This window comes from Haplochromis burtoni, unplaced genomic scaffold, assembly GCF_018398535.1.
Source record: "Haplochromis burtoni strain Fernald_Lab_line unplaced genomic scaffold, NCSU_Asbu1 Contig_28, whole genome shotgun sequence".
NCBI classification, from domain to species: domain Eukaryota; kingdom Metazoa; phylum Chordata; class Actinopteri; order Cichliformes; family Cichlidae; genus Haplochromis; species Haplochromis burtoni.
The window spans coordinates 405,495-432,955 of NW_024582389.1; the positions used below are offsets into that span (position 1 = coordinate 405,495).

Below are 27,461 nucleotides of genomic sequence, written 5' to 3' on the forward strand. Positions count from 1 at the left end.
CTAATTAGGTGAAAATTATTGTAGGCGTTACCAAAAGAGTGCTTCATTCAATAGATGTGTGAAGAAGGCTGTGTATTTGGCTCAGAGAAAGAGGTTGTCTGTTTTATCTGTATCAACAGGCACAATAAACTGTATGCTGTAATTATAAAATATTAATCTAGAAAGGTAAATACTGCATTGTTCCTAAATATGAACAGACCTTGCAACATAGCTCAGTTTGATTTGGGTCACATGCTCACATGAGCAAATCTGGACAATGGCAGCAATATTTTTTAATAAAATATCACCAGGCAACACATTTAGGCAGTCAAGCGGCACAATCAGTAAATACAGCTTGATAATCCCTCTTTGTCCTATGGGGAATCACTCAGTGATGTTGACAGAGACACTATCATTTATTTACAATACATCCATTCTCTTGACTGCTTATCCAGTACAGGATCGAGGGGGACTGGCGCCAGCTCCCAGATCAAATAGTCTTTAAACAAGATGTGAAGGAAAAGCAGACTTCCCCCTTCAATTCTGGGGTTCACATCCCACAGAAGCTCAACTGGATTTAAATCTGGGGAATTTGAAGTCCACACTTCAAACTTGCTGTTGTGCTCCTCTAACCATTCCTGAACCATTTCTGCTTTGTGGCAGGGAGTATGATCCTACTGAAAGAGGCCACAGCTATCAGTGAATACTGTTTCCAAGGAAGGATGGTCTGCAACAATGCTTAAGTAGGTGGTACGTATCAAAGTAATAGCTACATGGAGGGCAGAACCCAAGGTTTCCCAGCAGAACATTGCCCAAAGCATCGCACTGCCTGCACTGCCTGCACAAGCCTGCTTTTTTCCCACAGTGGATCCTGTGCCAGGTGTTCCCCTGTGAGGTACTGACCACAGCAGACCAGGAACATCAGCTTGTCAAACTCCTCAGATAATTACACTTGCACATTTTTCCTGCTTCTAAGAAATCAACTTTTAGAACAAAATGTTCACTTACTCTCTGACAGCTGCCATGATGAAGAGATAATCAGTAATATTTACTTCACATGTCAGTGCTTGGTGTATATATTTATATACATATAGCTATAGGTATGTGTTCAGATATACATCCATATTTTTGTGGGTGGTAATTGTGCGGATAAACATATGTATCAGGATGATGATCATCACCCTTCATATTCCTTGTTACTTATTCAAAATCCCGCCATCTGTCTACCCCCCTTTATCCTGTCAGGACAAGCTGTGTTTCAGCTTGTCCTGTTTTCATTGTTGTGTGTCTTTGTCCTGTGCCGTTGTTGCTTTTTTCAAAATCAAATGTATAACATAAACCTTTTGAATCAAAGCTAAAGTCTACACAATCAAAAATTAATTTTAAAATACATATGCTTCCAGTTAAACCATACAAAGGATGAAAAACATGATCGATGCTCAAACAGCGCACGGGGATAGAGATGCTCACTTTTATACCTGAGGCACTCTGAACTGGCACACGCCCTGACAACCAGCGAGGTACGATCAGGTACAACAGCAATTATTTGTCCCAGGATGATGTCATTTCCTCTCTCCAGCTCACGCTATAAAAAGGGTGCTGTTGCGGCGAGGTCTTGGTGGAGAGACCGGAGAGGACGGAGGCTGTCGGGTCACCGATGCTGCAGAAAATCTAGCTCTCCAGAAATACCGAAAGGCGGCTAAGTTTTGTTCAGAATGCGTCCCTAATTCACCGACTTTGATTTACAGGGAAGAAACCTAACCTTCTGATAAAAGCTTCGCTATTTTTTATTATTCCTGGAGAGCTACTTCGCCTCGTTTCCAAACATGATCGGGAGAGGACTGTTCCTTTTGACAATCCTGTCTAGCTGCGGTAAGAAAAAGAACAGACAGCTAAACCTTGATGAAGTTGAGAGATATGAAGACACAGACGGTTGGTTGAAGGAAATCTGCATTAAGTATTGTGACTGCCGGGGTTCCGCACCGAGGACAGCGACAAGCGCATCTTTAATTGCAATGAATTCACCTGCGCCTTTGGCACAATTATTCTCGTTACTAAAACAACCAGAGGCTTGTAGTAACACAGCGAGTGAGGAAAGAAAAGCGCACACGCACACACACACGCACACAAAGGAGCTGTAGGGATTATGAAAAGCATGTGAACAAATAAACATGCATGATTTCCTTTTCTCTCTGTGTTCTTGTTCTCTTGCAGTCCTTTCATTGCCAGTGACTTCGAGTCAGCTGGAGAATGAGGACGTAAAGGTAAATATTTTCTTATTGTTTTTGGTAACATTTTCTATTCTAATATTAGTTTTATTGGAGCAACAGAAAAGCAAAAAGCAAAAAAGAAACTAGTGCAGGTTAGTGTTAACCTTCTTAAATCGATACTTCAGGGATATTCTTCTTGTGAGTATGACAAATAATACAAATCCACTGCATTGCCTTCTAGCTGCTCTCCAGCTGCACTCTTAAGGCACGCAGTGATTAGAAATGTTTAATCCCAATAATTTAAAGCTTTAAGCACCTTCATTGTGAGGCAAACCCACATTTGCCTTTGTAAAAATCAATAGAAAGCAATTTGAGAGCAATGGAGAGCCTTGACCTCCATGATTTTGAGGATGCTAAATCCACTGACAGAGAGGGAGGGAGGGAGAGAGAGCTTTCCAGAATAAGGTTTGGAGAGACAAGACTGCTAAAGGGAAATGTGGAATTTGATCACTTCAAAGGTCTTTTGTGAAGAAGCTGGGCACCTTTAAAAAAAAAAAAAAGTAGAAGAAGAAAAAGATTGTGAAAAATTATGTATGGATGTAGTATTGGCGCAATGGGAGTTGAAATAATTTTGATCCCTCATCTAAAGAGATTTATATCTTTCAATTAGTGGCTAAGTTAGCACACAAGCTGCATTCAAAGAGTCTCAGACTCATATGCTGCTTTTGATTCAGTTTAATTCATCTTGCTTGCAACAGCAGCTTGTTTTACTGTAATTCTCACTTTTTTTTGGGATCATTTGGGGACTGTCTCTCCTCTGATTCTGGATTGTGTGCATCCACAGGTGATGAAATGCATCGTGGAGGCGCTGGCAGATGTCCTATCGAGGCCACACCCCATGCCTGTCAGTCAGGAGTGTTTGGCCACACTGAAGACGGGTAAGCAAAAGAAGGAAGACAGTTCGGCAACACTGAGCATAATCAAATGTCCTTTATTATTAAAAGGGGCTGTTAGCATGGCTCAGTGCTGCAAACAACTACATTGATAGCTTAAATTAGCACAGGCAACATGCACTTAAAAAATGAGTTATTAATGAAAAAGAATTGATTTTGCAATTACGTGTTAGAATATTACTTAAAACTGAAGCATGTCTCTTCTTCTACTGCACACAGGCTGCATACACATAAGGACTGTAAGATAACCCACAGTCTGGCTATTATCTAGTCTCATCTAAAAACACCAATAAAACTTTGATTTTCACATAAAAACATTTCCCAGACTGTTGGATGGTGTTATCCTCTCTGCTGACCTTTTCTTAACATCCTCATATCTTAAACATGCTGCAGAAACACAGTGCGTTTCCTTCATATTGCCCCATCGCGGCAGTGTTTTAGGTTTTAGTTTTACATTCCATTAATCTGAGGGTCTAATCAGCTATAATGTATTTTCCCCTCTGTTGCCAAGTTGCCAAGTGCTTGCTCATCACAAAACTGATGGCTCTCTTAATCTGACTATGCTAAATGCCTTGGGATATCATATTTTCTGATTTGGCCCCATGGGAATAAAATCAAAAATGGATGTATGTTTACATCATTTCTAACCTTTACCGATTTGCGAGGGCACTGGTAGAGGTCGCTCCCTGTTTATAGATTTATACAGATTTCCCTGGTCAGTTATTATCATCATCCCCACCCTCACAGCTGTCATTCCCATATAAAAGAGCGGATTAAGAGGCCAGGCCTTGCTGGAAAAGTGCTGTATTTTAGAAGAAATCCACCGTTCTCTCGTAACGAGTGCATAGCGCTCTGATCATAAGGTTAATGGATTGATGCAGTGAATGCTGGGTAAAAGTCTGCTGCAGAGTGTTTTATACAGAGAGGTCACTAGGACTCGGTAAAGACGATTCAGTTACATAGATGGTGTTTTACCTTGATGTCGTCCTTGTTGTATAAAAAAACCACACACAAAAAAAAATCAATCACAGCCTTACTCATCGAGCGTTTGCTACTGAGCGGGTGCTGTGAGCGGGAAACTGTACACCACCGTAGGGGATGGAAAGAAAGGAGAATGGAGAGGAGGAGTAAAAGGAAAAGAGAGATCACTGATTGAAACAAGAACATGATACAGTACAGTGTCTGTCTCTTGCTCCTGCTGCTGCATGCTATGTGCAGTGCTGTTTGTGGGTCAGCAGAAAGTCCAAGTGCTCGCTTGCTGCTGTGGGAGTCTCTGTGGGCCAAATGATTAATTGCGCTCTTGCTTTGAAAGCAGTAAATTCCAGGGCAATTAACTCTGATGAATCCCCAAAAACGTGTCTCTGAATCCTTTGAAAACAGTGAAAAGGGAAAGATGTACACCTGTGATTTACCCCCTACAGCATCGATTCCCTGCCTTTTATCTGCTATTTTTTTTTCTTCTTCTTCTTCACTGTTATATGTTTGCATTTTAATGTGTGTGTGTGTGTGTGCAGATGACCGACTTGTTACTATCCTTCGTCATCAAAACTTTCTGAAGGAGATGCAGGAGATCGCTGCTCAAGGTGAGTCACGGATTACTCATCTCGTTTACGTGTGCATGAAGATAAGAATGATGGAAGGCTCGAGCGACTCATTTTCATTTAAGGTGGTCGGGGGAGAGCTGATACGCCTACAGCAGCAGCACCGACCCTTCAGGCTACAGATGATGTCCCTGGTGAGCTGGACCTTCCTATACATCATGTGGTTATGCTTCTTATTTTTTATGGCGTATCTAATCGGTGGGTTAAATGCAGCAGCTGTGACAGTGATGTATAGTTTCCATTATTTATGTTTTTCAGCAAAGTCGCGCTTAAAAAACACATCAAAAGTGCTGAGGTAGATTTAACTTCTGCTGAGGCTCTGTGAGGGAAATAAATCAGAACATGTATGACGTCCTTCCACATAACAGCATACCTAGATTTTTTTTTTTTTTTTTTTTAAATCAGTGCTAGTACCAAAGTCAATCACACAATGGTAAGGTGGGAAGGAAAAACAAGGATAGCAATTTGAATGTGGTCAGAGAAGAAGATAATGGGCTTTGTTTTTTTGTTTTTTAAATTGTCTGGGTTACATATGCCTCCTACTGTCAATCAAAAACATGGGGGTAACAACAATAAACCCCATAATAAACTGTAGTACTTTTGTGTAAGCGCCTTCTTTTAACATCACTAGAAAATCAATTTCTTCTAGTAAATTAAATCCCCACTCTCCCCTATTTTCAGATCGATCCATGTTGGAGGCTTTAGGAGGCCCCGGCGAACGATCTATCCTGTCCAAGAGGACGGGAGCTGGAAAAGATGAAAAGGAAGCGGGCATGGAAGACGGCGAGTTGCAGGGGGACAATGAAGCTGAAGAAGTGCAGGTGAAACGGGAGAGTGATGAAAGCCCGGGAAGCCACGTCTCTGAGTCTGCAGAGGAGTGGAGGGAGGGCGAGGATGAAAAGAGGGAGGAAGATGAAGAAGGCTATGACAAGAAGCGAGCAGAGGAGATTTCAGAAGAGGAGAGCAAAGGCAAGCGCACATTTCCTGGTCCTTCTTTGAAATTTATGCGTTATAAAGTAAAAGTAGCATAAGGAAAGTGGAAAAGGAGATCGAGAGTTTGGCATCTAAAGATGCAGTCGAGTTTTTTATTTTGATAATACAGGCCACTCAAAGCAAATGAAAAGATGTAACATTAATGGTAGAAGCAGGATCTTAAGACAGAGACAGCGGTGAAACAAAAACTGCCTTGTAAATGGAAACTGCTTGCTATCTCAGGGCTGGCTGATTGATGGAAGCACTTCCATCTACATGATGAATCTCAGCCCCCTCACTCGCAGGGGACCGAGGCCAGCACGGCTGGCAAAATGACAGCTCGTCAACAGGAATGAATGAGTAGCTCACTGTTGGAAAATTCAAGCGCTCGGTTACAACTGCAGTCATCTCGCCATACCCTCTAAAGTTATCAAGACTGCAATCAGCTCGTTCTATCTCTGCAATGTTCAACAGAGAAATTGTTTTATTTTGAGTACAATGAAATAGTGATACTGATTCTGCAAAATGAAGCTTCAGCCAAGTCATCTGATCGCTTCAGCCATGCTGATAATTCCCATAAAGCATTGCTAGCACTACTGAGGTCCAGTGCTGCCAGCTGGCAAGAAATATTTCATTACAAGAAGTGGAATCTTGCTGATGGTGGAGACTTTTCTGGCAGCGGCCTAGCAGAGGTGTTTCAGTGAGAAAAATAATAAAAATAAATCTTATTCTTTTCATATTCCCAGATGATGGATCGGATGAGAAGAGAGACGCACGCAGAAAGAAATCAAAAGACGAAACATTCGATGAAGAGGAAGAGACGACCAAGAGGCTCTCACTCTTCCATAAAAACAAGGGCAAAGAGGAAGGACATAAGGAGGAGACAAAGCGAGGGAACAGGGAGAGCTTACAGCGGTGGACCAAGGCAACCAAGCCTTTGCTGCTGAAGAAGAAAGCAGCCACAAAGGAGGAGCAACATGAAGTGCCTCATCATTCAAAAGAGATAGCGGAGGAAAAGGAGGTGGAGAAGAAAAGAAATGCTCAGAAGAGTCCAGAGGAGAAGGAGCTGCAGATGATTGCTCGAAGAGCACCGGAGGAGAGGAGGGGGTTGGAGGAAGAAGGGAGCGCCAGCAGAAAGTCAGAGGTGCTCGTTCCCCTTCTTTTGTGAGATTCACGGTCTGAGAAACAAAAATAAAAAGTGCTAAATCGCTTAAAGGAATCTTTCCACATGCTAGGAGATATAGCAAGCCACAACTTAGCTTAAAATAAAAACTGGAAATTGTTTTTATATAACCTCCAATAAAACCCCTAATTAATAATGACACAAACAAGAACACAGAGAGCATAAAGAGGATACTTAAACTACTTAAAAGTTTTATGATGTTTTTATTACAACATGGTGACGTCAGCCTGTTACAGCATCGCTGTGGCATTGTAAGGTGACGTGCTGGAAAAATAAAGAGTCCAAACATATTGTTGTAAAGCTGATAAGACAAGATATAAAAAAATATGTTTAAAGTTATACTGATTTTTTTTACATTTGGTGTGAGCTTGACTACGACATAACTTTCACCAAAATGAAATCATCTCAAGCTGTTATTGGGTGTCTTCCATCAAACAAAATGTGAACATTAAATCTTGAAAACTGTGGACGCTAGACTGCTAACAAACAGACAAACAAACAACCGATTACGTACTCCCTCCATTTTGGGGGTAAAACAACAAGGAGTGTTTGATTATCTTTTTGGGAGTTAAACCATAGATCTTAGAGATGGACATCTCCGTTCTGTGTTGTTCAGCTATAAGAGTATACCAAAGAACATCATGTCGCATTCAATAAGCTGTGAAACCAGTGACTGAGACCACAGATGCATCAGAAAACCTGATCAAAGGAACCAAAGTCTAGATTTCCATCAGACATCTGCCCAACCAGACTTCTTTTTGAAATCACAGGGGTCGCCCCCTGCTGGCCATTAGACAGAATGCAGAATGTTCCTCTTAGAACTAGGAGTTGCATCCATCTTTGATATACAGTGTGTGGCTGTTTCTAGTCTTTAAGAGCACTAAACTCTGCTAATGATACATTCATATTTAGATATGAGGGATTTCTCTCAGCAAGTAAGAAGGAAATCCTTCCTGAATGCAATGAAATTGTTCCTCAGGATGTTTTACCTGTTTGCTTCTAAAGCAGGATTCTGCCTACAGCTTGACTCCCTGCAATGTCTTGAAAGGAAGCTATTTGCACTGCAATAGACTTGATGGATGCAAACTGCAACACAGTTGTTATTAAATTGAAGGTAAAGGATGCCATTCTGGACGTTATCTGCGCTCTCTCTAATAGATAGGACATTCGAGCCACGGATAAATATGATTGTTTGCACTGCTGGTGTCCCTTCTCTCACACGCTGCCTTCTCATTATACCTGCAGGAGCCTGAGATTGAAAGTCTGGCAGCCATCGAGTCAGAGCTTGAAAATGTTGCCCAGAAACTCCACGAGCTGCGGCGAGGCTGAGAGAAATCGAAAGGGGGAGCGAGAGAGAGAGAGAGATTGGAACAAAGTTTGACACCGCAACCTCCTCTGCCTCCTCGTCCTCCTCCGCTTTACCAGCTGCCTGGTTTCCACAGAGCGTGTGAATGTGTGACAAGATTTTTGTCTTTCCGCTATTTTTCCTGAGGAGGCCCGACCGCCGCGGCCTCACTCGTGACGTTCACATAGAGTAGCATACAGTAGATGCACATTGCAGCTAGACGTGCATACTAACAACACACAAGTGCGCGCGTACCGTGCATTTGCGTGCGTAACATTTCAGAAGATTCCCGAAGAAAGGCGACTTGTTCAGCTTCATTTTCTCCGACAATCACGTCTCTGTTTCTGTAAACGTATCTCTTCTGCTTTTTAGATTATCTCAACGGTGCGCACTGATTCATTGTGAAAGGTTAAGGCAAATCCAGGTATACACCTACAAGGTGAGGTTGTACAGTAATGGCATGTATACATGTACAAAGCTCTTTCTGGAATGCCCATTTACTTACAAAGTTAAAGATAGAGAAGACTTAGATGATTGTCATAGATGCAGTTGATGCAAATCAAGCCAAGGCAATAAGTGATTTTTAGCGGATTAATGTCTGGAGTGTGATCTGTACTGAATTTATGTAAGAAAATCAATAAATTGAATAGTTTATCTGGAATTCTCTATTTGGTGACTGTTTTTCATGCCTCTAAAGTCAGCTTATTATTAACATATTAAAGGGAGAGTGTTAAGAGTCATTACAGGACCATCACACTGTATAGATTGATCTACACAACCCACACAAAACTATAGGATCCACTGCAAACTTAAATTACAAGTGTAGATACAGTCTGTGCTTGCTTGTGGGCGACAACGCTGACAACATGAATCATCAGCATGACACACAGGCTGTTGACACATTCTTTTTCAACGGGCAATTTAACCTTTGTTTTGGCAGCAATATGAAAATTCTTTGGTTGTTACTATTAAGAAGAAAATATCTAGAGTAGATATTATCATACAGTGTTAGCTGGGTTTTTTTTAAAATGCTGCATTTTAACAGCAATATGTCAAGAGCTGCCGAGCGAAACATGGACTGGAAGGAGTCAAGAACACAATGTGGGCAGTGGAGAAACTAAAATGTGAAAGTTCTGCTTTCTTTGGCAACTCGAGTAAATATAGCTACTGTAGGCATGACTCGAAATTGAATCATGTACAGTCAGACAAATGCAGTCTTGGAAAGCCTGAATACTGCATCTGAAGGTAGGTTTTGCACAGAAAATTCAACAGAAAAATTTAGTTACTGAACATAATCCGAGATCACAGATAACAATGACAATGGGGATAGTGTTTACTGGATATTTTGTATTAGTTATATTTGGAACTTTGCATCTCTACACTATTCAGCCAGCTGTTACAAATATAGTTCAGGGTTTTTAAGGTTGTGAAAGGGCACCAGATGGCAGCATTAGACCATCTCTTACCTCTTTTTTTCAAAGGCGAGTAACGCAACAGCATGATTAAAATGCACAATGGTCATGTTTGCATGGACTCTTTTCCATTTTCCTTTATGTGTGTTACAAAAATAACTAGAAAACACATGAATAAATGCATATGCCATTAAATTTAAAACATCCTCTCTTATATTTGTCTGCTTTTATGTACATAATTTAATTGCATGACACACAGCTTTCTTGAGTGCTTGCACTGCACCATGTTGCATAAAACCAGCACGAATATGTAAGGCATCCATGTCGTAGATAAATGGAGGGATTTTTATAGATTACTTCAATTAGCTAAACAAAGACATCCTTTATGTTGAACGCCTCTTTAAATCACTTGAGCCTGAAGGCCTGCTCCGATGACTGAGGCTATTTTTTTTCTGAGTGAGTGATGCACGAGTTCATATGGTGTCAAAACCTAACAGTTTAGCAGAGCTACGGTTAAATGTGCTTTCAAATGTCGGCTGAAAGCCAAGAGCTAATGAAGCCGTTGTGGAGCTGGATCTCAGTCTCGGATCAAAGTTAAAGACAGACCAGTTCATGTTTGTATAAAAAATATAAGATTTTATTTCCAGCTACAAAGTCAAACATGTAACATTTTTGTCACACTTCTCAATAAAATAGTAAAAAAGAACCAAAAATACACCACTGATACATTTTGAAGCACAGAAAACATTTTGGCTTTTTAAATTAACTTAAACTGTACACATATATACAAAGTATATACATCAATATTTTTTTTAAAGGAATGAAATTATAATTCTTCCAGTCTCTTCTTCTTCTATTTTTGTACAAAATAGACATTTTGTTCCTGTAGATGCTTTTCCCCCCTCCTTCTGACCTGAATCAGTAATAGTCAAAATGTTTTTTTCTTCTTTTCTCAGTGCCATGGCAAAGCCCGCTGTACTCCATTATCTAACCCTAAACTCAGCATGCTGTTTGCTTTCTCATCCAGGGCAGAAACTCTGACCTTTCCTCTACTCTGTAAGCACAGTGAAAAGCGTACACACAGACAAGGCTAAAATTTAGACACGCACACACACAAACACACACATACAAGGACACATTCAGACCTGTTTGGACAGGGGAACACTGGCCTGCTGTGGACTGCATGCTCCCTCTACAGCTGCTTAGAGTTTACAGGTCTGGTCTTGGACTGGGAGGGTGGAGGGACTTATTAGACACCTCATTTAGAGAGGAGGTCAACGTTTAGATAAGGTATAAAATGCACACAGTAAAATGGACGGGTTTGTAAAAAGGCTTTCAAGGGAAATGGGCGGAAACCTGACAGCAGGTTTGTCAAAAAAAAAAAAGAAGTTATAGTGCAGGGATCTTTTGGAGCTGCTAAGCAACCCTCTGTCTGAGTCTATGAGGCTGATGTTCATCAGCTGTACAAAACATACAGGCACTAAGACGAGCGCCTGGGCTACTTTTACAATGAGAAAATGGCAAAATAAAACATGATAACTATATATACTGAGCTGCAAAATGAGATGGAGTTGTGTTTGTTTTCAAGTCAAAAGCGCCTATCGTCCAGGAGCGGCTCACGCCATGTCTCCCATCATCTTCTTGTAATACATGGATTCGAAGATGTCGTTCTCCCCGGGGCAGTTGTAGTGGCAGGCACAGGACTTGATGAACATCATGTGCTTCTTCATGACTTCTCCATCAGGACATTTGAACTCCATGGGCAGGGTGGTGGTCCTGTGCGGGGTGCAGCAGCGGCCGTCCAGGCAGACGCCGCAGAACTTTGGCCTGTAGGACTTGGTGGTGGTGCAGCCAGAGATCTCAAATTTCATGGGTTTGGAGACTCTCGGAGTACGGATGCACTTTTTCCCTTTCTACAGGAGGAAAAAAAGAGGAAAGAGCAACTTCAGCAGGGTTTCTTTTACTGATATGCCCAAAGGTCACGAGTGTGGTGCTGTTTAACGAGAACTCACCCTAATGCTCTGCTCCAGCTGAGACTCGCATGGTCTCACCATGCACAGCCGGGTCTGTTTTTCTAGGCGGCATTCACGGTTATCGTTGGTGACCCTGGTAGATACTCCCAGGCCGCATGTCTTCGAGCAGGCGCTCCATTCAGTCGTCTGAACCAGGCAGTTCTCTCTCATCATAAAAGGATCTGGGCCATAGGTCTCCTCCTTCCTGTATGCTGTAAACACAGGAGGAAACGCTGGGTTAGAAAAACTGTGCTAATTATGCTGTAACCTACTGTAGCCTTGTGTTCTTCAAAAACAGACACTTACCAGACAAAACAGGGCCCATGAAGCTTTTTGTGGTGGGAGTTTCATTCTCCTTTGTGTCGGAAGAACCACATTCCCACTCCTCACAACACTTTCCAGGCACTTTCACACGCCTTGGGTTGGGGCAGTCTGGGCTGGGCAGCCGGATGTCCATGGAGCAAAGAGGCACACAACCGATGGCTCCGTCCAGACAGGTACACTGGTACTTGCAGCTGCTCTGGAAAGTCTCTCCACTCCTGTACACCGTGCCGCCAAACACACAAGTGGCTCCGTCTCGAGCTGTCGAGTAGAATTTGCAAAAGAAGGGTCATGATTTGCTTCATACATTGGATTTATTGCAGACGTCATAGAAAAGATCAGCCATGAGTGGCACACCTGTGCAAACTCCTATGCGTCTGTTGTTGGGAGCTCCGAAGTCACAGTAGAGGCCTTTGTGCGGGTCACAGACGTCTTTCTCAGTGCAGAGCTCCCCCATCTGTTTGGCACACACCCTGCAGCAGCCACAGCCATCCAGCACCAGGCTGACACCTGGGGGGCACTGAGGAGGGGTGGACGGGCACGAACACTGGCCGCTGCACTCCTGACCTGCAGCCTGAAAACAGGCACACACACAGACACATTCTCTGGTAAATATCATGCCCACGTTGTGTGCTAGAAACACAGACACACATCCAACACACTGGCTCTTAAGACAAGTTTAAAGCACTGGCTTCACCATTCAAGTCCAGCTAAAGCCAAAGCCTACACCAAAACACTAAAATGAATTATTTTTTTCTGACTTACCATGTAGGAAAGCATGATGCACAGCAGAGGCAGCAAAATCATTTTCTTCATCTCAGCAACCATCTTCTCTTGTCTTTAGTAATTAATTTAGATTCTTCCAAAAACACCTTCTCGGAAAAAGTCGTCCTTTAGCGTCAGAGTTTTGAGCTTGAGAAACTTTTCTGATCAAATTGATCTCTTGTCTTGTTCCCAACTGCTGCTCCGGCTCACTGTCTTTTTTATTTTTCCTTTCTTGGTGAAAGCTAGAGTTTAGCTTCGGTAGAAGAGTTGATCTGAGTTCTGACTGCAGAGTGGAGCCTCCTTTATACCCGCTGGCCCTCGCAGCACGTCACTGGGGGCTGAATGGAGAGCCAGCCCTGGACAAACATGGACATACTTGGCATTCTTTCCTCGCTTCCTGCCCCCCACTCCAGACATCCCACATTCCTGCTGTCTGAAGGCAAGGCTCTGCTGCTCGGCCAAACAACACCGTCTCTCTCTCAGAGCACCTTTCATCTGGATTGGGAGGTTAAGTCTGGTTACAGTCCTGAGACCCCACACTGGGAATTCCTAAAGACTGACTTCACAAACAGACAGCCAGTACCTATAAATATTAATTTTTCAAAAAGAAAGAAAAGGGGAAAGGCAGCAACAGTTCAAAAGTGAAGCCTCGAATAACTTGATGAGGAGGAAGGACAGTGGAAATAAAACAGGTAGAAGCTCACAAGCAGAAACATACAATAATTAAACAAACTCCAAGAAGTTTAATATGTGGTTAAAACTTTAAGCCCACAACAGCATTCCTCAGCCCTGGCTTCAAAGGCACATGACAGCATGTACTTTAGTACGTTAACAGCAAGCGGTTAGTGAAAGGAAATTCATTTGAGTCAATAACTTGAGCTGGTTATTTGTCAAGGTGCTTGTTCCAGCACAGAGACCTGGCAGCTGTTGTCTAGAGACTTTGTCTTCTATGCCCATGTGGTTATTTCTGAGACACTGCAGCGGCATTCTTGTGCACTGACATCAGTGGCTGGACTGCAGATTTGATTATTAGCTACTCTTTTAAACACATTATCATTAAGAACTCATTACCGTGAATGAAGCGTTTTGTTTCTGAATCCCTCCTCATGTGCTGTACGTGATATACCTGACCTGATTCCTTCCAGACTCTCTCAGTGAATTTGTTCTGCAGATAGAGACTCATCCGAATGTGGAGCAACTCAGAGAGGTTTCTTTGCTTGAGTAACAGTGCCAGTTCCAAAGTACAGAAATAACTGATTATGAGTAAAAGTTGTGATTTTTTTAAAAGTATTACCGGCTTATTATTATTGAAAATTTGCCCTTTGTGCTAATAATGGCAACTGTCAGTGACAGAACCTGCAGTTCCACATATAACCACATGAGGCTGACACCAAGAGCAGTTCAGCATGGTGGAGGGGTGGTGAGCACCTCACATCAGGAAGGTCCTGAATGTCAATACAGGACTGGGCCTTTTTGTGTGGAGTTGCATATATGCATGTTCTCCCTGTGTCTGCGTGGGTTTTCTGCAGGATCTGCAGGTTTTCTGCCATCTTCCTCCCAAAGAAGTGCATGAGGTTAGGTTAATTAGGATTTTTAATTTGGCTGTGAATGTGAATCATTGCTTATCTCTATGTTAGCCCTGCAACAGGCTGGTGAACATTTCTGTACTTTGCTTTGCTTCATTGGCCAGTAAAGATAGTGGATGCATAGTCTTCACAACAGGTTTTCGGGCTTTCAAAGGTTCTTTGGAGATTGGGTGCTTTTTCACTATTATCAATCCATTCTTTGTACCTGACTGTTTTATGAGGAAAAAATACACAAGCACAACAAGGGCACCAAACTCAATAGCTGAACCAATGTTGTTTCTACACATAACAGACAACCAATTTTATATTCTATCTTCAGGCACTTTGTTACTAGCAGCTTCAAAATGCATCATTCAGTCCCATCTCTTACATTGTTGAATCTGCAAAATATTCCACACATAACACAGTTTGACAACCATGAAATAGTAAAATTTTTAGCCAACAAGGTGATTCTCAAAGCTCTAGTAGCTGAAAACTTGCTGTATCTTGGTATGATGTGCAGTGTGTTCTTAACAAAATTTGAGGAAAAGGACCTAAGAGATGCATATGGCCCTTCTGGTGATTCATTCATGATTCATTTAAAACTCTTCAGAGATGCTCTCAGTGGAAGTGGAAGTGGTTCTGAAGGAAATCATACACAGAGAAGTGTCAAGCTACCTAAGAACCAAACTGAAAATCAGTGTAAAAAGGTCTCTAATTTTCATGCTTTTGGTAAAAAATAATCAATAAATATTAAAATAATCAACAAGATGTACAGAGGTGGTCAGGAGAAGTACAACAATGAGTGTCTACAGCCATCTGTAAAACACGGTGGAGGCTCTATCAGGATTTGGGATTGCATTTCACCCAGAGCATTTTGATCCACCATGCAATACCATCTGGAAGGTGATTGTCAACAGATTCATTTTTCAGCATGACAGTGATCCCAAACACAGTGCTAATGTAATAAAAGCATACCTGGATGGAAAAACACACAATGGAACACAGTCAGTGATGGACTGGTTTCCCCGGAGTCCAGACCTCATCATTTTTTAAGCACTGTGGGATCATCTTGAAAGAGAACAGAACAAAAGGCAGCCAACATCCAAAGAAGAGCTTTAAATGTCTTTTAAGAAGCCTGGAGAACTACTCCTGAAGACTACTGAAATACAAACATGAAAAGAAGGTTTGCCTAAGAGAGTTCAGGCTGAGTTAATTATGATTTTCCTAGCAAAATATCTAGAAATGAAGGACGGTTAAAGACTTTTGCATGGCACTTTTTATTTTACCCTTGTCAACTACATTAGGACTTAACATTATCCATGTCTAGGAGTGAGTGGGCCAGTAAGTGGTAATTAGTAGGTATCAGACCCATAGAGTCCCTGAATGCACCTTGCCAACCTATACAGGTGATAAACACAGCCTGTTAATATTGTGGCAAAAGTGGCAAAAGTGACTTAGTTACTGTTACTGTTTTTGCTTTGTTATTTAAAAAGATAGAAAGTTTTTACACCACGGCTAAATCTAAATTTATCTGGCAACCTGGCCAATATTCATCAAACAGTTAAAAGAATGCATCCAGTGTACATCCAGCTCATTATCCTAATGGTCAGTTTTCTGAGTTACCTGAGCTGAATAAGCAGCTCAGCCAAGGTATGCAGGACAAGTATTAAGGGAACAAAGACTAATGTTCTCAGTCCAAGTGGCACTTCCCGAAATGGATGTTTGTTGATTTGAGTCTTAGGCGGCTTTTCTTACTTCCCGAAAGACAACATTTTTCAGAGGATTCTGAAAAGGCCGGAGATTTTGTTTCACATCTGACAAGAAGTTTTGACTGCATTTGGTCTTAGTCAGGATAAATGATGATTACAAATCCTGACTGCAGTGAAAGAGCAGCCTGGCCCACGAAGACCCATGAGGCAAATACGAGAAGAACAAAGGCTGCGTGCTCTCTGACTTCTCACCTGCCTAATGAGGTTTAGTCTATGACAAACTTGAAAGGCCAGGTGTGCCATGTCCCTGGCCAGGCTTATTTTATTACATCAAACCCCAAAGTGGAGATTGCAGGAAAGGGCCGAGACGGAGGTTTGTGTATTTTTTTTTTTTTTTTCAAAAAAAAAAAGGGGGGATCACACACCAGGCTAGACTCTTATGAAAGGCCGCCCTGCTCCTGCTCCAGCCAGCGAATCGGAAATGAAAAACTCCCAGAGAAACCTGGAGCTGAAAGAATGTGAGTGAGAAAGCCAGCAGACTGGGCTGTTACTACAGAGGAAGTTTCCCCATATAAGGGCGTCTGCTCTTTTCCTAATAAGGATATGTTCTCTCTCTCTGTGCTGGCTCAGTACAGTAGGGACTCCTGGACCACAGTTGTGAGAGAAAGTGTGGTGTGTGTATGAGTCTCTGGTCTGTTTAAACAGACCAGAAACTCTGTGTGTGTGTGTGTGTGTGTGTGTGTGTGTGTGTGTGTGTGTGTGTGTGTGTTGTCAGTCATTACAGCCTCAGGACCTAAATTCAAGTTCAGGGATATCTGAAGGAAACAGCTTGATGGAGAAATAGACTCCTGCCACAAACAACACTCTGACTGACATTGTTATCTGACGTGCGGAGTAATCTAGAGTCTGTCAGGCTGATTCATGCGTCACAGGAAGTTTTTAAGCTGCTTTTTAGAAATGTGGTTTGAAGATGTTTGCAGTTGTAACAAAAGTACAATGAATGAATGCTGCTTCGTTTAAGGTCAGCTGTGTCCTGGACAGCCACCGTAACCCTGGGCCTAGGTTAGGAAACTTATCTTTCTGGATGTTGTTATGATGCTGTCACAGCGAGCGCTCACTAACTTTGCCCTGTCAGCTTCAGGAATCTTTTTTCATTCTGAATAACAGCAGGCCGACTGGCTGCGTTCTCCCTGTTTTGCAGATCTGGATGTGTGGACGTGATGGCTGTGGTGGCCAAAGGAAACATATGGCTCTGTGTGTGGCAGGCTCAGATATGTCAGGGCTAAGTATAGACTGAGATATTTGCCTCGGAGAGTTGGTTAGAATCCATAATGGAGCTGTGGTGGTGTTACAGGGGAGTCTGGAGAGCTTTGTACTTTTTAGCACCACTGTTATTAAACATGTCTGTATGCTAACTGACAATTTTACACAGTGGAAAAATCTGTTGTTTAGTTCACTAGTTTACTTTTGATTGTTATAGTTGGAGTGAATGTTAGATGTTAAATAACTCACCAACTACTTTGCTAGAACTAGGTTGGACCCTCCTTTGCCTTCTGAAAAACTTTAAATCATGCCACACAGCTAGGTGCTGGAAACATCCCTCAGAGATTCTGGATCGTGTTGACATGATAGGACCACAGAGTTACTTTACATCCATAATGGGAAACTCCAGTCCCACCAAAGTGTTCTCTATTGGATTCTGCCATCAGAAGCCATCAGAGGATATGTACAACGTGGTCATAAACTAATGGGCCCAGTCAGCAAGAACACTCAGGTAGGCTGTAGTGTTTAAATGATGCTCAGTTGGTATTAATGGCTCTAAAGAGTGCAAAAAATCCAAATGTCACACAAGAAATTGAAACTCGTGAGACCAGGCAACGTTTTTCTAATCTTCTGTTGTGCAATTTTGGAGAGCCCAAAATAATGTGGTTTACATGACACTTAATTTCTTTAGCAACATCCGACTCCTGCTTTAAGTGAAACTAGCATATCTTCAGTTATGTCTGCCTCATATCTGACTCTTGCTGTCAAACTTCCCACTGTGTTTGGATGCTAGTTGCTATTTTATGATGCTGATCAGAGTGACGAGAGTGAACCAAAACTGCCAGGTACTGTAGATAAAGATAAAAAATAACCCTTTGCACATCCAGCCTCACCATTAGACTAAACTTTAGCCATGACATCACATAAGATCATGTGGCCTGTGTAGTAATTTGAGGTCAAGGCCTGCCTCTTACAGTCCAGATTTACTCTAGTCGCCGCTTGCTCGTTATAGCCTCATTACGTCCGTGCTTCATTCATTCTTACTGTGTGACATCACAAGGCAGCAGAAGCATGTCAGCTGGGAGCTCACCAACTTTAGGATCTGCGGTGATGACAGACTCAGTGTCTGACCACGCTACATTTTCATACGCCTACGTCAGGTTCTGGGAACAACGCTTTCCTCATTTAGCCGCCTCTGGAAAGTGAAAATAATTCCCAGTTTTCTTAAACACCTCATATGTGTGTTCTATCACACCACGGTTGATGACTTCATAGCTGGTGCTGACGACACAGAGTAGGCCTCTGTGTCCCGTGGGGCATCTCCTCACCTTTTCCAAGCTTCGCGGACACTGTCTGCATTCAGCACCACTGCAGTCATAGTAGGCCTTCCCAGCACTTTCAAAGTTAAACAGGAATATAAAAACCAAAATTAGCAGTCGCACAAAACATTCTGTCCTGAGGTTTCACTTTTGTTCCGAACCAGGTCAGATACACTACGAACACCTTCAGTACACACATTGCACCTAAAAGCGTCGGCCTTCAGTTTGCTTTTATGTACTTTCCATTTCTTGCTTGTTTAAAAAAAGTGCATGAGGTTTAGTAGATGCATTTATCCAAGCAGTGCAGAAGTACTTAGTGGACTTTATTGTTGCACCCTGTTGCCAGTTTGTTAGATACACCTAATTAAAACTAATGCATGCTATTACAGCCGTCATGAAGGTCAGAGTTAGCTTTTGTTCTGATTTATGCTCACTTTATAAATGTGCATCTATACGCATATGCTGGCAAATCCAGTATGTTTTTCCCAAACTTTGTCCACATTTCAGGCTGTAGTTGTGTTACCTCCACTCAGCTGTCCATTAAACTAAATTCCATTAGTGGTAGCTGGCAGACTATTCGAGGAATGTTCCATGGCTTTGGCCTTCAAACAAACCATCTATGTACCACTAAACCGAACATGAAGCCAAGATCTCAAAATGATTTTCCTGCCTGCATATTTCTGCTTCTTTGAACTCGGTGGCTGACTGCAGAGAGATGGCGAGAGCGTAAAAGCTGAAAACAACCCAGAGAGACCTTATTATTATTTTGCACTTAATTAAGATGTCGGGCATTTTAATTGTCTTTCCGAAAGCACGGTGCACATACTTTTGCGTCAACGCTGCACGCACAGCCACTCCACAAGGAAGGCAAAACTCGATCACAACAGCAGAATAAGTGCATAACATGTCATTTGCAGTGTCTTTGTTTCAGCAGCAAAGCAAACAGGCTAATGAAGACTTGCTGGAACAGTAAATTGCTCCTTTGTTTCACAGTTTGGAGTCAGTCTGCAAAAACACTCAGAGGGGAAATTTTAAATGAATTGGATGATGATCTGTAGATATTTAACAATGGAGAAGGGACTGGTCCATTACTGACAGAAAAGGTTGAAAACCAATGGAAACCCTTTGAAGGCTGTCTATGAAGAGACAAGCAGTGGAGACCAATAATGGATCTGGAGCCTGGTATGATTTGTGGATATTTAACAATGGGGTTGGTGGGCAGATAAACTGTCAAGCTGGAAACTGAGTCTATTTAAAGGCTGCGCTGGGGGAAAATGTTCGGCCTGGAAACATGCATGAGACCTAATCTTTTTCAGGCACAGCCTGCATGAAATAGTTGGGTTTAATATTACTTGGGGTAATGGACCTAAGTATAATATACTGACAATTTGATGCCAAAGAGGCATAGTTGAAAGGTAGATTGCATTTTTCAGTCAAATTTTCTCATAAATCATTAAGTTGGGTAGAAGGGAAAGGGAAGATATCATTTTCATCTCCTGTGGACAAAGCATTTTTCCCTAGCTGCAAAATAGTGTCACAGGTGGAAACTATAGTAATAGGCTGAGAGCCTGGGAACATCTGTACAGATATAACCGGAGGACGGATGAGTTTCTGAGCTGTCAAAGGAAGAGAGAGTGGAAACTGCCTGTTTAAATCCTGCATCCTGGAAATTGTTTAGACTAGAGACACAGATGAGAATTTTGGGCTATAACTCTTTCAACAAACAACAGAAGCTCATCACAGCTCGAGATTTACTGCCACACACATGGATGTGGAAGTCAGATGGTCTTCACCTAAACACAACTACATGTGGGTCCAGTACAGCATCTGTTCTGTTTCTGTGACTTCTCAGCTGGAGGTCGAGCGGGTTTCTAAACTTAGAAATAATCTCTGACTCTCCGGGTTCTCACTGAGCGCTTCATCCTGTGGACCTCATGCCGAGCTATGAGGGTTGATGAAACCAGGTGGTATTTTGGCAACCTGACTTCAGTCCTGCCAGGAAGTTTTACACCATCATGAAACCATCACTACTGATCAGAATTAACTTTTCAGACCTACAAATGCCAGCAGCAGCTAAAAAAAAAACTGTGAATTCTAGGGGTCATCAAGTCTCTGTGGCCCTAAAGATGGACCAGCCTGAACAGATGATAGTTTTCTAAATATGGCATCAGCCCGGCCACACACTGTGCTATAACTACAGCAGAGGCAGCTCCTTCAGAGTGATTTGAAAATTTGTTAAAGATCCGAGATGAAAAGAATTGTTCACTTAAAAGAAAACAAAATACAAAAAACCCACTTGGTCACTTCTTTATCAGATTTAGGTGAATAATTATCCTACGTCAGGTGCAGATTTGTGAGCTTTAAAACGTACCTACAAACACCCCTAAAACCTAATTTACCCATTAACACTAGATTATTCAATAAAATAGATATATTGACTTTTTCATGTCATAGTCTCTATTCCACTACAAAACTCTACTACTGATGTTCACAGACGACATTGTGATCTGTAGTGAGTTTACGGGAGCAGGTGGGGAGGTGGAGGTATGAAAGTCAGTAGAAGCGAGACAGAATACATGTGTATGTATGAGAGGGATACAGGTGTAACAGTGAAGCTGCAAGAAGCAGAGGGATTGATGGTGGATGAGATTAAATACCCGGAACCATCCAAAGCAACAGACTGTACACAAGAGAGGTGAAGGAGAGAGTGCAGGCAGGGTGGAGTAGGTGGAGATTTTAAGAGGGTTAAAGATGTCAAGATTTTCATTGGGACTGATCAAAGAAAAGATTAATAATGAGCATATCAGAGTGCTGGGTTAGCTCAGTGTGTGAGCGGGCAACCACACACCACGTGGCTAGAATGCAAAAGCCTGGGTTCGAGTCTGACCTGTGGCACCTTTACTGCATGTCTTCACCCCAATTTCCTGTCCATCTCTACTTGCTATCCACTAAAAAATGTGAAAACCCCAAAAAATAATATTTAAAAAACAGCATATAAGAGAGACAGGAGGAGAAGAGTAAGACCACAGAGAAGATGGAAGGATGTAGTGCTCCTGTGAAGCGAGCAGCCAAAGAAGTCCACTACAAAAGTCATTTTACATTTCTTTTCTCTGCCAACTAAACAAATGAGACACAAATATATGATTACCTATGAAAAGGCAGGTTATCTGGCTACTGTAAACAGTTCAGTTTTTTATAAAGAATACTGCATTGAGAGCAGTGGCCAAGGCACCTGTACACACCTGTACATATTACCACATTGCAGCAACTAAAATCTGAGTCTGTGCTTTTTTGGGGTCACATTTTTATGATTTTGTCCTTGTAAAAAGAACCTGATTGAATATTAACTGTGGCTGAGGAGGTATAGAGCGGGTCATCAACCAATAGGAAGGTCAGGGCGCCCCACTCATTTCTCTCAGTTTCTATTGAATGCCAGACAAAGTGCTTAAAGAGACAGAGTGAAAGCACATGTGTTTATGTGTGTGTGATTGGTGGTGAAAGTACCAGTCCAGTGTTGTTCACCGACACCACGGTGGTGCAGTGAGTGGAAATGTACAAGAATGTTCAGCTCAGTTTGTCCTTCAAGTCTACCAGATGTGATGGGAAAAGCCATTCCTATTGACTTGAGACGACCATGTTCCCTCTGTGAACACCGCAGACCCTCAAAGTGACATCACTGATTACGTTTGTAAACGCAAATTCAGCATTTTGGCTGACAACCCTCTTGTGTTTTTAAAACCAAGTGCTGGTCTTGCATAAGAGACCAAGGACACTGCAAATGCATGTAATAACAATTTTGTCAATCACAAAGTAACAGTGCTCTAAATTCTACCCTGTTATACTCTAAATGGGATCAATATTTTAAAAATTAACATAATATAGTATTAATTATCTTAAACTAGTGATGGATACAATCAGTTTAATTTGGAGAAAGTGTCCAATAAGGTCGGAGATCAAAGGAGAAGTAGACTTCTACACTGTCGCACTTCAGGAGCTGCCCCCTGATGGACACTAGAAGAATGCAGGCTTAAGGCACATTTACAGTAGCTTTACTTTGGGAGACCCATATCTATCTTTAATATATAGTGTACAGTGAAGAGAGAATATCTTCAGTCCCCCTGACAACAAGATGCTTTTAGTTTGATATTGCCAAACTAAACCCAGCAGCTTTGCTCAGCAGGAATTATCTGACCACTTATTAAAAGGGTAACTTTGCACTAGTTCCTGTTTGGGTGCTTATACTACATTTCAAAGTAACCTTTATCACCATGTTTAAAAGGAGAAATAATTCGAGCTCTCCTCTGCCAAATTTTCTCATCTTGCGGTAAAAGTGAGCTTGACCACATCCAAGCTTTTTTTCGTTTTTCACTTGGGGGGAAAAAAAAAATCATGTCGTGAATAGTTTGAATTGAACATCTTGCGGCTCACACAGAGGAGGCTGTGAATGTAAACACGTCTTCTTTAGCTTTCTGAGGCCACTGCTTCCCTGCAGGAACGGCAGCTTCCCCCTATTAGCCTGGCACACGACTGCATACCTCGGTTAATTAGCTTCCCGTGAAAACCTTGAATAAAAACATCTCCTCTAATCACACGCTACTGCCTCGTCTCATTCGCTGCCAAGGTAAATGTTACTTCAAGCGTTTAAAAAAAAAAAATTGACGTTTTGCTTCATGGGCTTCTACTTCCCAGACAGGTGTTTCACTCTGTGATGTGCAGCGACACAGGTCAAGATGTTACCTTAAAAATTCCTGAACATCAAACCAACTCAGTGTTTTTCTATCTACTCGAGTCTCTCACACTGAAGGTGCCTGAGATGTCAAACTGGTTTCAGGAGTGTTTGTTTAGTGTCTGTTTTACTGGATGGTTATTTACTGGCTGTCAGAGGGAAACCGTGCTCTCATACAGATTCACATAAAGCTTAGGGCTGCTTTAAAAGTTTGTTTACTGTTAGATAAATAGTGTACCTGCTACATAGCTTGTTGACTCGAATTTGATTATTTAGCAAATGCCGGTAACACAAATCTCCATTTACTGCAATACACCCATTCAAACATAGAAATAATTTAATGCTGTTTACCTGTTTGCAGCTGCTTATTTGACTTTTATGAATAGACATACAACATCTTGTAGACCCCCATTCATTAAGGTGAAAACAGGTTTTAATTTAAAAAGTTATTGCAGGATTCCCTTGCACCTTGGGGTGACGGTAGCTCAGGCGACAAAGAAGGTCATCCACTAATTGAAAGGTTGGTAGTTGGATCCCTAGTTGCTCAGTCTGCATGCCAAAGTATCCCTGAACAAGATTCTGAACCCCAGTTTGCTCTCCAGTGAATCCATCTGACTGCTGATGTGTGTAAATGTTACATAGAATATTTTTTCTACTTAGGCTGAAAAAAAATGCATGTCTGAATGAGGGATGTTGTTTAAAGCGCTTTGAGTGCTCATTTAGAGTAGAAAAGCCCTACATAAGCAGCAGAACCAGCCCACATGCAAGGAGTAATAACTTTTAGACATGTTGTGGTCATAATACTTCCAACATGAAATCTTGACACTGGCTATTATTTTCCCAAATTCCATTTAACAGTCAATAACAGTCATTGAAGCCAATCATGTGTACTGATTACTTTCTCAATCAAGTCATCAATAGTACATATAGACAAAACACTGGAAAATATATCTATACATCTATATCTCAGTTATCCTATAACACAATTGCAGCTTCTGTTGACTGACTAGCTTGACTAGACTTGCTTTGGATCATCTCAGATCTCCATCTGTCCATGTATCCATTTATCCATTTTGAACTGGGATTTCTTACCATTTGAACATACCTGAAACACCTGACCTTGTCAGATGTCCAAACTACCTCAATCGGCTCCTTTGAAGGTCTGTCGATGTTCCATGTGTCTAAAGCCACTTTTTGGGAATGTTTAGGTCCCTTCTTGTTGCCCAGTCCACAAAGCACCCGGCCTTTCCTAGGCTTCACTGACCTGCCAACCCTGCTCAGTCTGCCAACTGTAGGGTCCAAACAAGACAACATTTAGGTTTCAAATTCAAGGATATTCATCATCAAATTGTTCAGCTTGTCTGCAGCTGGACAGATGTATTGTTTGTGTTTCTACAGTGGTTCAATTGCCGTTTTTGTTATTCTGGAAGTGTGGATTAATTTAAATTTCAACTATAGAAAAGCCAATTACTCAAAGAGACACGCACATAGCTCAACTGACAATTATTTACTCTTTGTGTTTAGTCTCTGTCTTTACAGTGTAAGGACAGGGGAGATAGTAGCATTCAGCCAATCTTTCTGTGAATCCAGGATTAACTGCCTAACCAGTCAGGTTGTGGGTTGCCAGGTTGCACTGACAGGGAAAAACTGTACTTATTGTATTGTATTGGGTCCTATGGGTTCCAGCCAGGTTGGCCTGAAGAAGCCACATACTTACACATACATGCTACCTATGAAGGCCTTTATGGTATTAGCCCCTTCACTGACAACATACCTTCTGGGATACCTTAGGGACTTTCTACATGGTAAAGTTTGCAGGTTACAGAAATTGCATATTGCTAATTTTTATGTATAAATATAAGTATATAATATATTTCAATATCTACAAGTACATCACAACTGGAGAAACCTGCTGATGAACAGATATGGTCGAAAGCTCCAGAACAGCTCCAGATGGAGCTAGATAATAAAATAGTACCTCAGCGGATTTTCCATTGCAGCCGTTAGATGTTCTTGTAGAAGCTGAGTTCTTAGGTCAGTCTTCAAAAATGCCTTGCTATAGTGTAATTCACATGTTTAGTTAGACCACCCCCTGCCTGGTCAGCATGGCTTTTCCACTCCACAGCCCTAGTTTGGAACGTAGACTTTGTGTTTAAATTTGTAAGCTCAAAACCCAAGCTGAGAAAACCCTTATGTCATCATTAGGATTATTCTCTAAGACTTAACAAAACTCCCCCAGAGCCAGGAGACATGATAAACACAGGCAGAATAGTAATGAGTAATGAGTTTTCTAAGGCTGGGAAGCACTCTCCATGGAAACTGACTTATGTATAAAGTAGGTGGAAGGAACCTTTAAAGATGTAATATACTGTACTGTTGATGTTAAAACATAAAGTTCGATGTACAAAACCAGTCCTCAGTGCACAGGACTCTTGTCTTTAAATACTTTGTCCTGTGCCTGTACTCCCTGTCTATGTTCTTATGTAATACAAAACACATAGTACTGCATGGCTAATGACTCATCTTCAAAAAGTTCATCTTCAAGTATTTTGCTTGTGGTTTAAACAGAAAACTAGCCCAAAGGTTCTAACACAAAGAGAATGTGAAATAGCAAATTTCAAGCCACAGACAGTCTTATTATTGAAGTGTGCTATGAGCGCCTCTCAGCACTGCCGTGCTTTTTGGCTTTACTAGTGAAACCTGGTCGGACTCTTTGGCACTGATGTCAAAAAAATAGCATCTGTGCGATGTCTGAGGTGAAAGTACAGTCAAAGTCAACAGCAGGTTTGTCTTTTGATGGAGTTGTTAGTGCTGAATGCTGCAGAAGTGAACACTGTTTTCACATGACTAATGCGAATGGACAAAAAGTGAAAGATTACTTCGAGGAGGACTTCAATTTCATAAATGGCTGTGAAAATATGACTTTTCTGGGGTTTTTCCCCTTCTGCTAAGCTGTTAGTATAAACATAAATGTGCTTTCAGTGAAATAAAGGATTATAAAACAATGCTCTCAGCTGTGGGAAAAGTAAAGTGTTGGAACAGTGAAATGCTTTGTACAAAGGAGCAAACTGTAAGCTCCTAACAGAATTGTGCTGCGCCGTATAGAAGTAATCTGGCCAGGGTTCCCATCAGCACTAATTGTTTCCAGATATACAGTCTCGCACAGTGGCTATGAGGACCCCTCCCAGTCTGTCTTAGCGTCTGGAGCAAAAAGGCTTCTCTCCATCTGTCTGCGAGCTGCAAGGTCAGACTGCAGACTACACCCTTGCCTTGCATCTGTCTGTTTGTCTGCTGGCAACCTGATGCTCTGTGATTGTCTAACTGGAAGGTCACAGCTGGTCTGTTTTTACATTCCCCTAAATTCAAAAAGATCAACCGCTGAAACTTATCAGGTTTTCTCTCAAATGGCTACCACAACAGCTGAATTTAACATTTCTCACAGATCTAACAATCTGCGAAACAAAATAGCGAGTATTTACTCTATTAACTTGTAGTTTTCAGTGTAATACAAAAGTAATAATAGGTCTAAGTACTGCACTAACACAAACACTGGGAGAATGTGAGATCCTGGGATAAACATGGGAAACAAATTCCAACTACAGTCATGTGGAAAAAGTCCACTAAATCTATTTCCATATGAATTAAGAGGATAAGCAGCAGCCAGGTGCTGTTAATTAAATGTACTTGATTACTTGCTCATCGGCAAGTGTAAACACCTTTGTAAAATCCAGGGTTTGACAGTTTGCTGCGCTGGAGCATTCAGGTGTGTGTTAGCATTCAGGTGTGTGTTAATTTTGAGTCAAGGAGAAAAGACCACTGTCATGGACGCCTAGTTTTGATTTATTTGTATTGTTATTTTGGCTTCTGGGATGGGGTCCATTGTTGATCTTAGCTATGTTTTATTTTGAGTCACGATTCTCGTGTTTATGACCATACCGGGGGTTTGAGTTTTGTACTCTTTTTAAGGTACTATACAGCTCCTTGTTGGTCATATTCTTGGTTTAGTCTTTAGGTTTCTTAACCTGTACTAATGCTGCCTTTGAAAATCTAGCTTCAGTTTGTGTTTAGAGCTGTAGCTATATATTTAATTCCTTAATCTCTGTCTTGGGTATATCCTTGTTTA

The 27,461-nt window shown here is 41.6% G+C and overlaps 2 protein-coding genes across 3 annotated transcripts; one reads left to right on the forward strand and one right to left on the reverse strand.

The window, feature by feature from the left end:
* Positions 1–1,556: 1,556 nt before the first annotated feature.
* chga (chromogranin A) lies at positions 1,557–8,904 on the forward strand. 2 transcript variants are annotated; one of them, XM_005917609.2, is made up of 8 exons: positions 1,559–1,851; positions 2,194–2,243; positions 3,034–3,127; positions 4,657–4,725; positions 4,809–4,877; positions 5,425–5,712; positions 6,462–6,859; positions 8,144–8,904. In XM_005917609.2, exons 1-8 carry the CDS (start codon positions 1,806–1,808, stop codon positions 8,225–8,227), a joined length of 1,098 nt encoding a protein of 365 aa, XP_005917671.1. In that variant the 5' UTR covers positions 1,559–1,805; the 3' UTR covers positions 8,228–8,904. The 2 variants fall into 2 exon arrangements, with proteins under 2 accessions (XP_042075039.1, XP_005917671.1); XM_042219105.1 differs by lacking the exon at positions 4,809–4,877 and having other exon boundaries at positions 1,557–1,851.
* Positions 8,905–10,554: 1,650 nt separating this feature from the next.
* On the reverse strand, positions 10,555–13,050 carry ccn2a (cellular communication network factor 2a). Its single transcript, XM_005917610.3, has 5 exons — positions 12,754–13,050; positions 12,346–12,562; positions 11,974–12,249; positions 11,668–11,879; positions 10,555–11,568 (listed from the first exon to the last, which is right to left on the reverse strand). The coding sequence occupies exons 1-5, from the start codon at positions 12,814–12,816 to the stop codon at positions 11,272–11,274; spliced, it is 1,065 nt and encodes a 354-aa protein (XP_005917672.1). The 5' UTR covers positions 12,817–13,050; the 3' UTR covers positions 10,555–11,271.
* Positions 13,051–27,461: the final 14,411 nt, after the last annotated feature.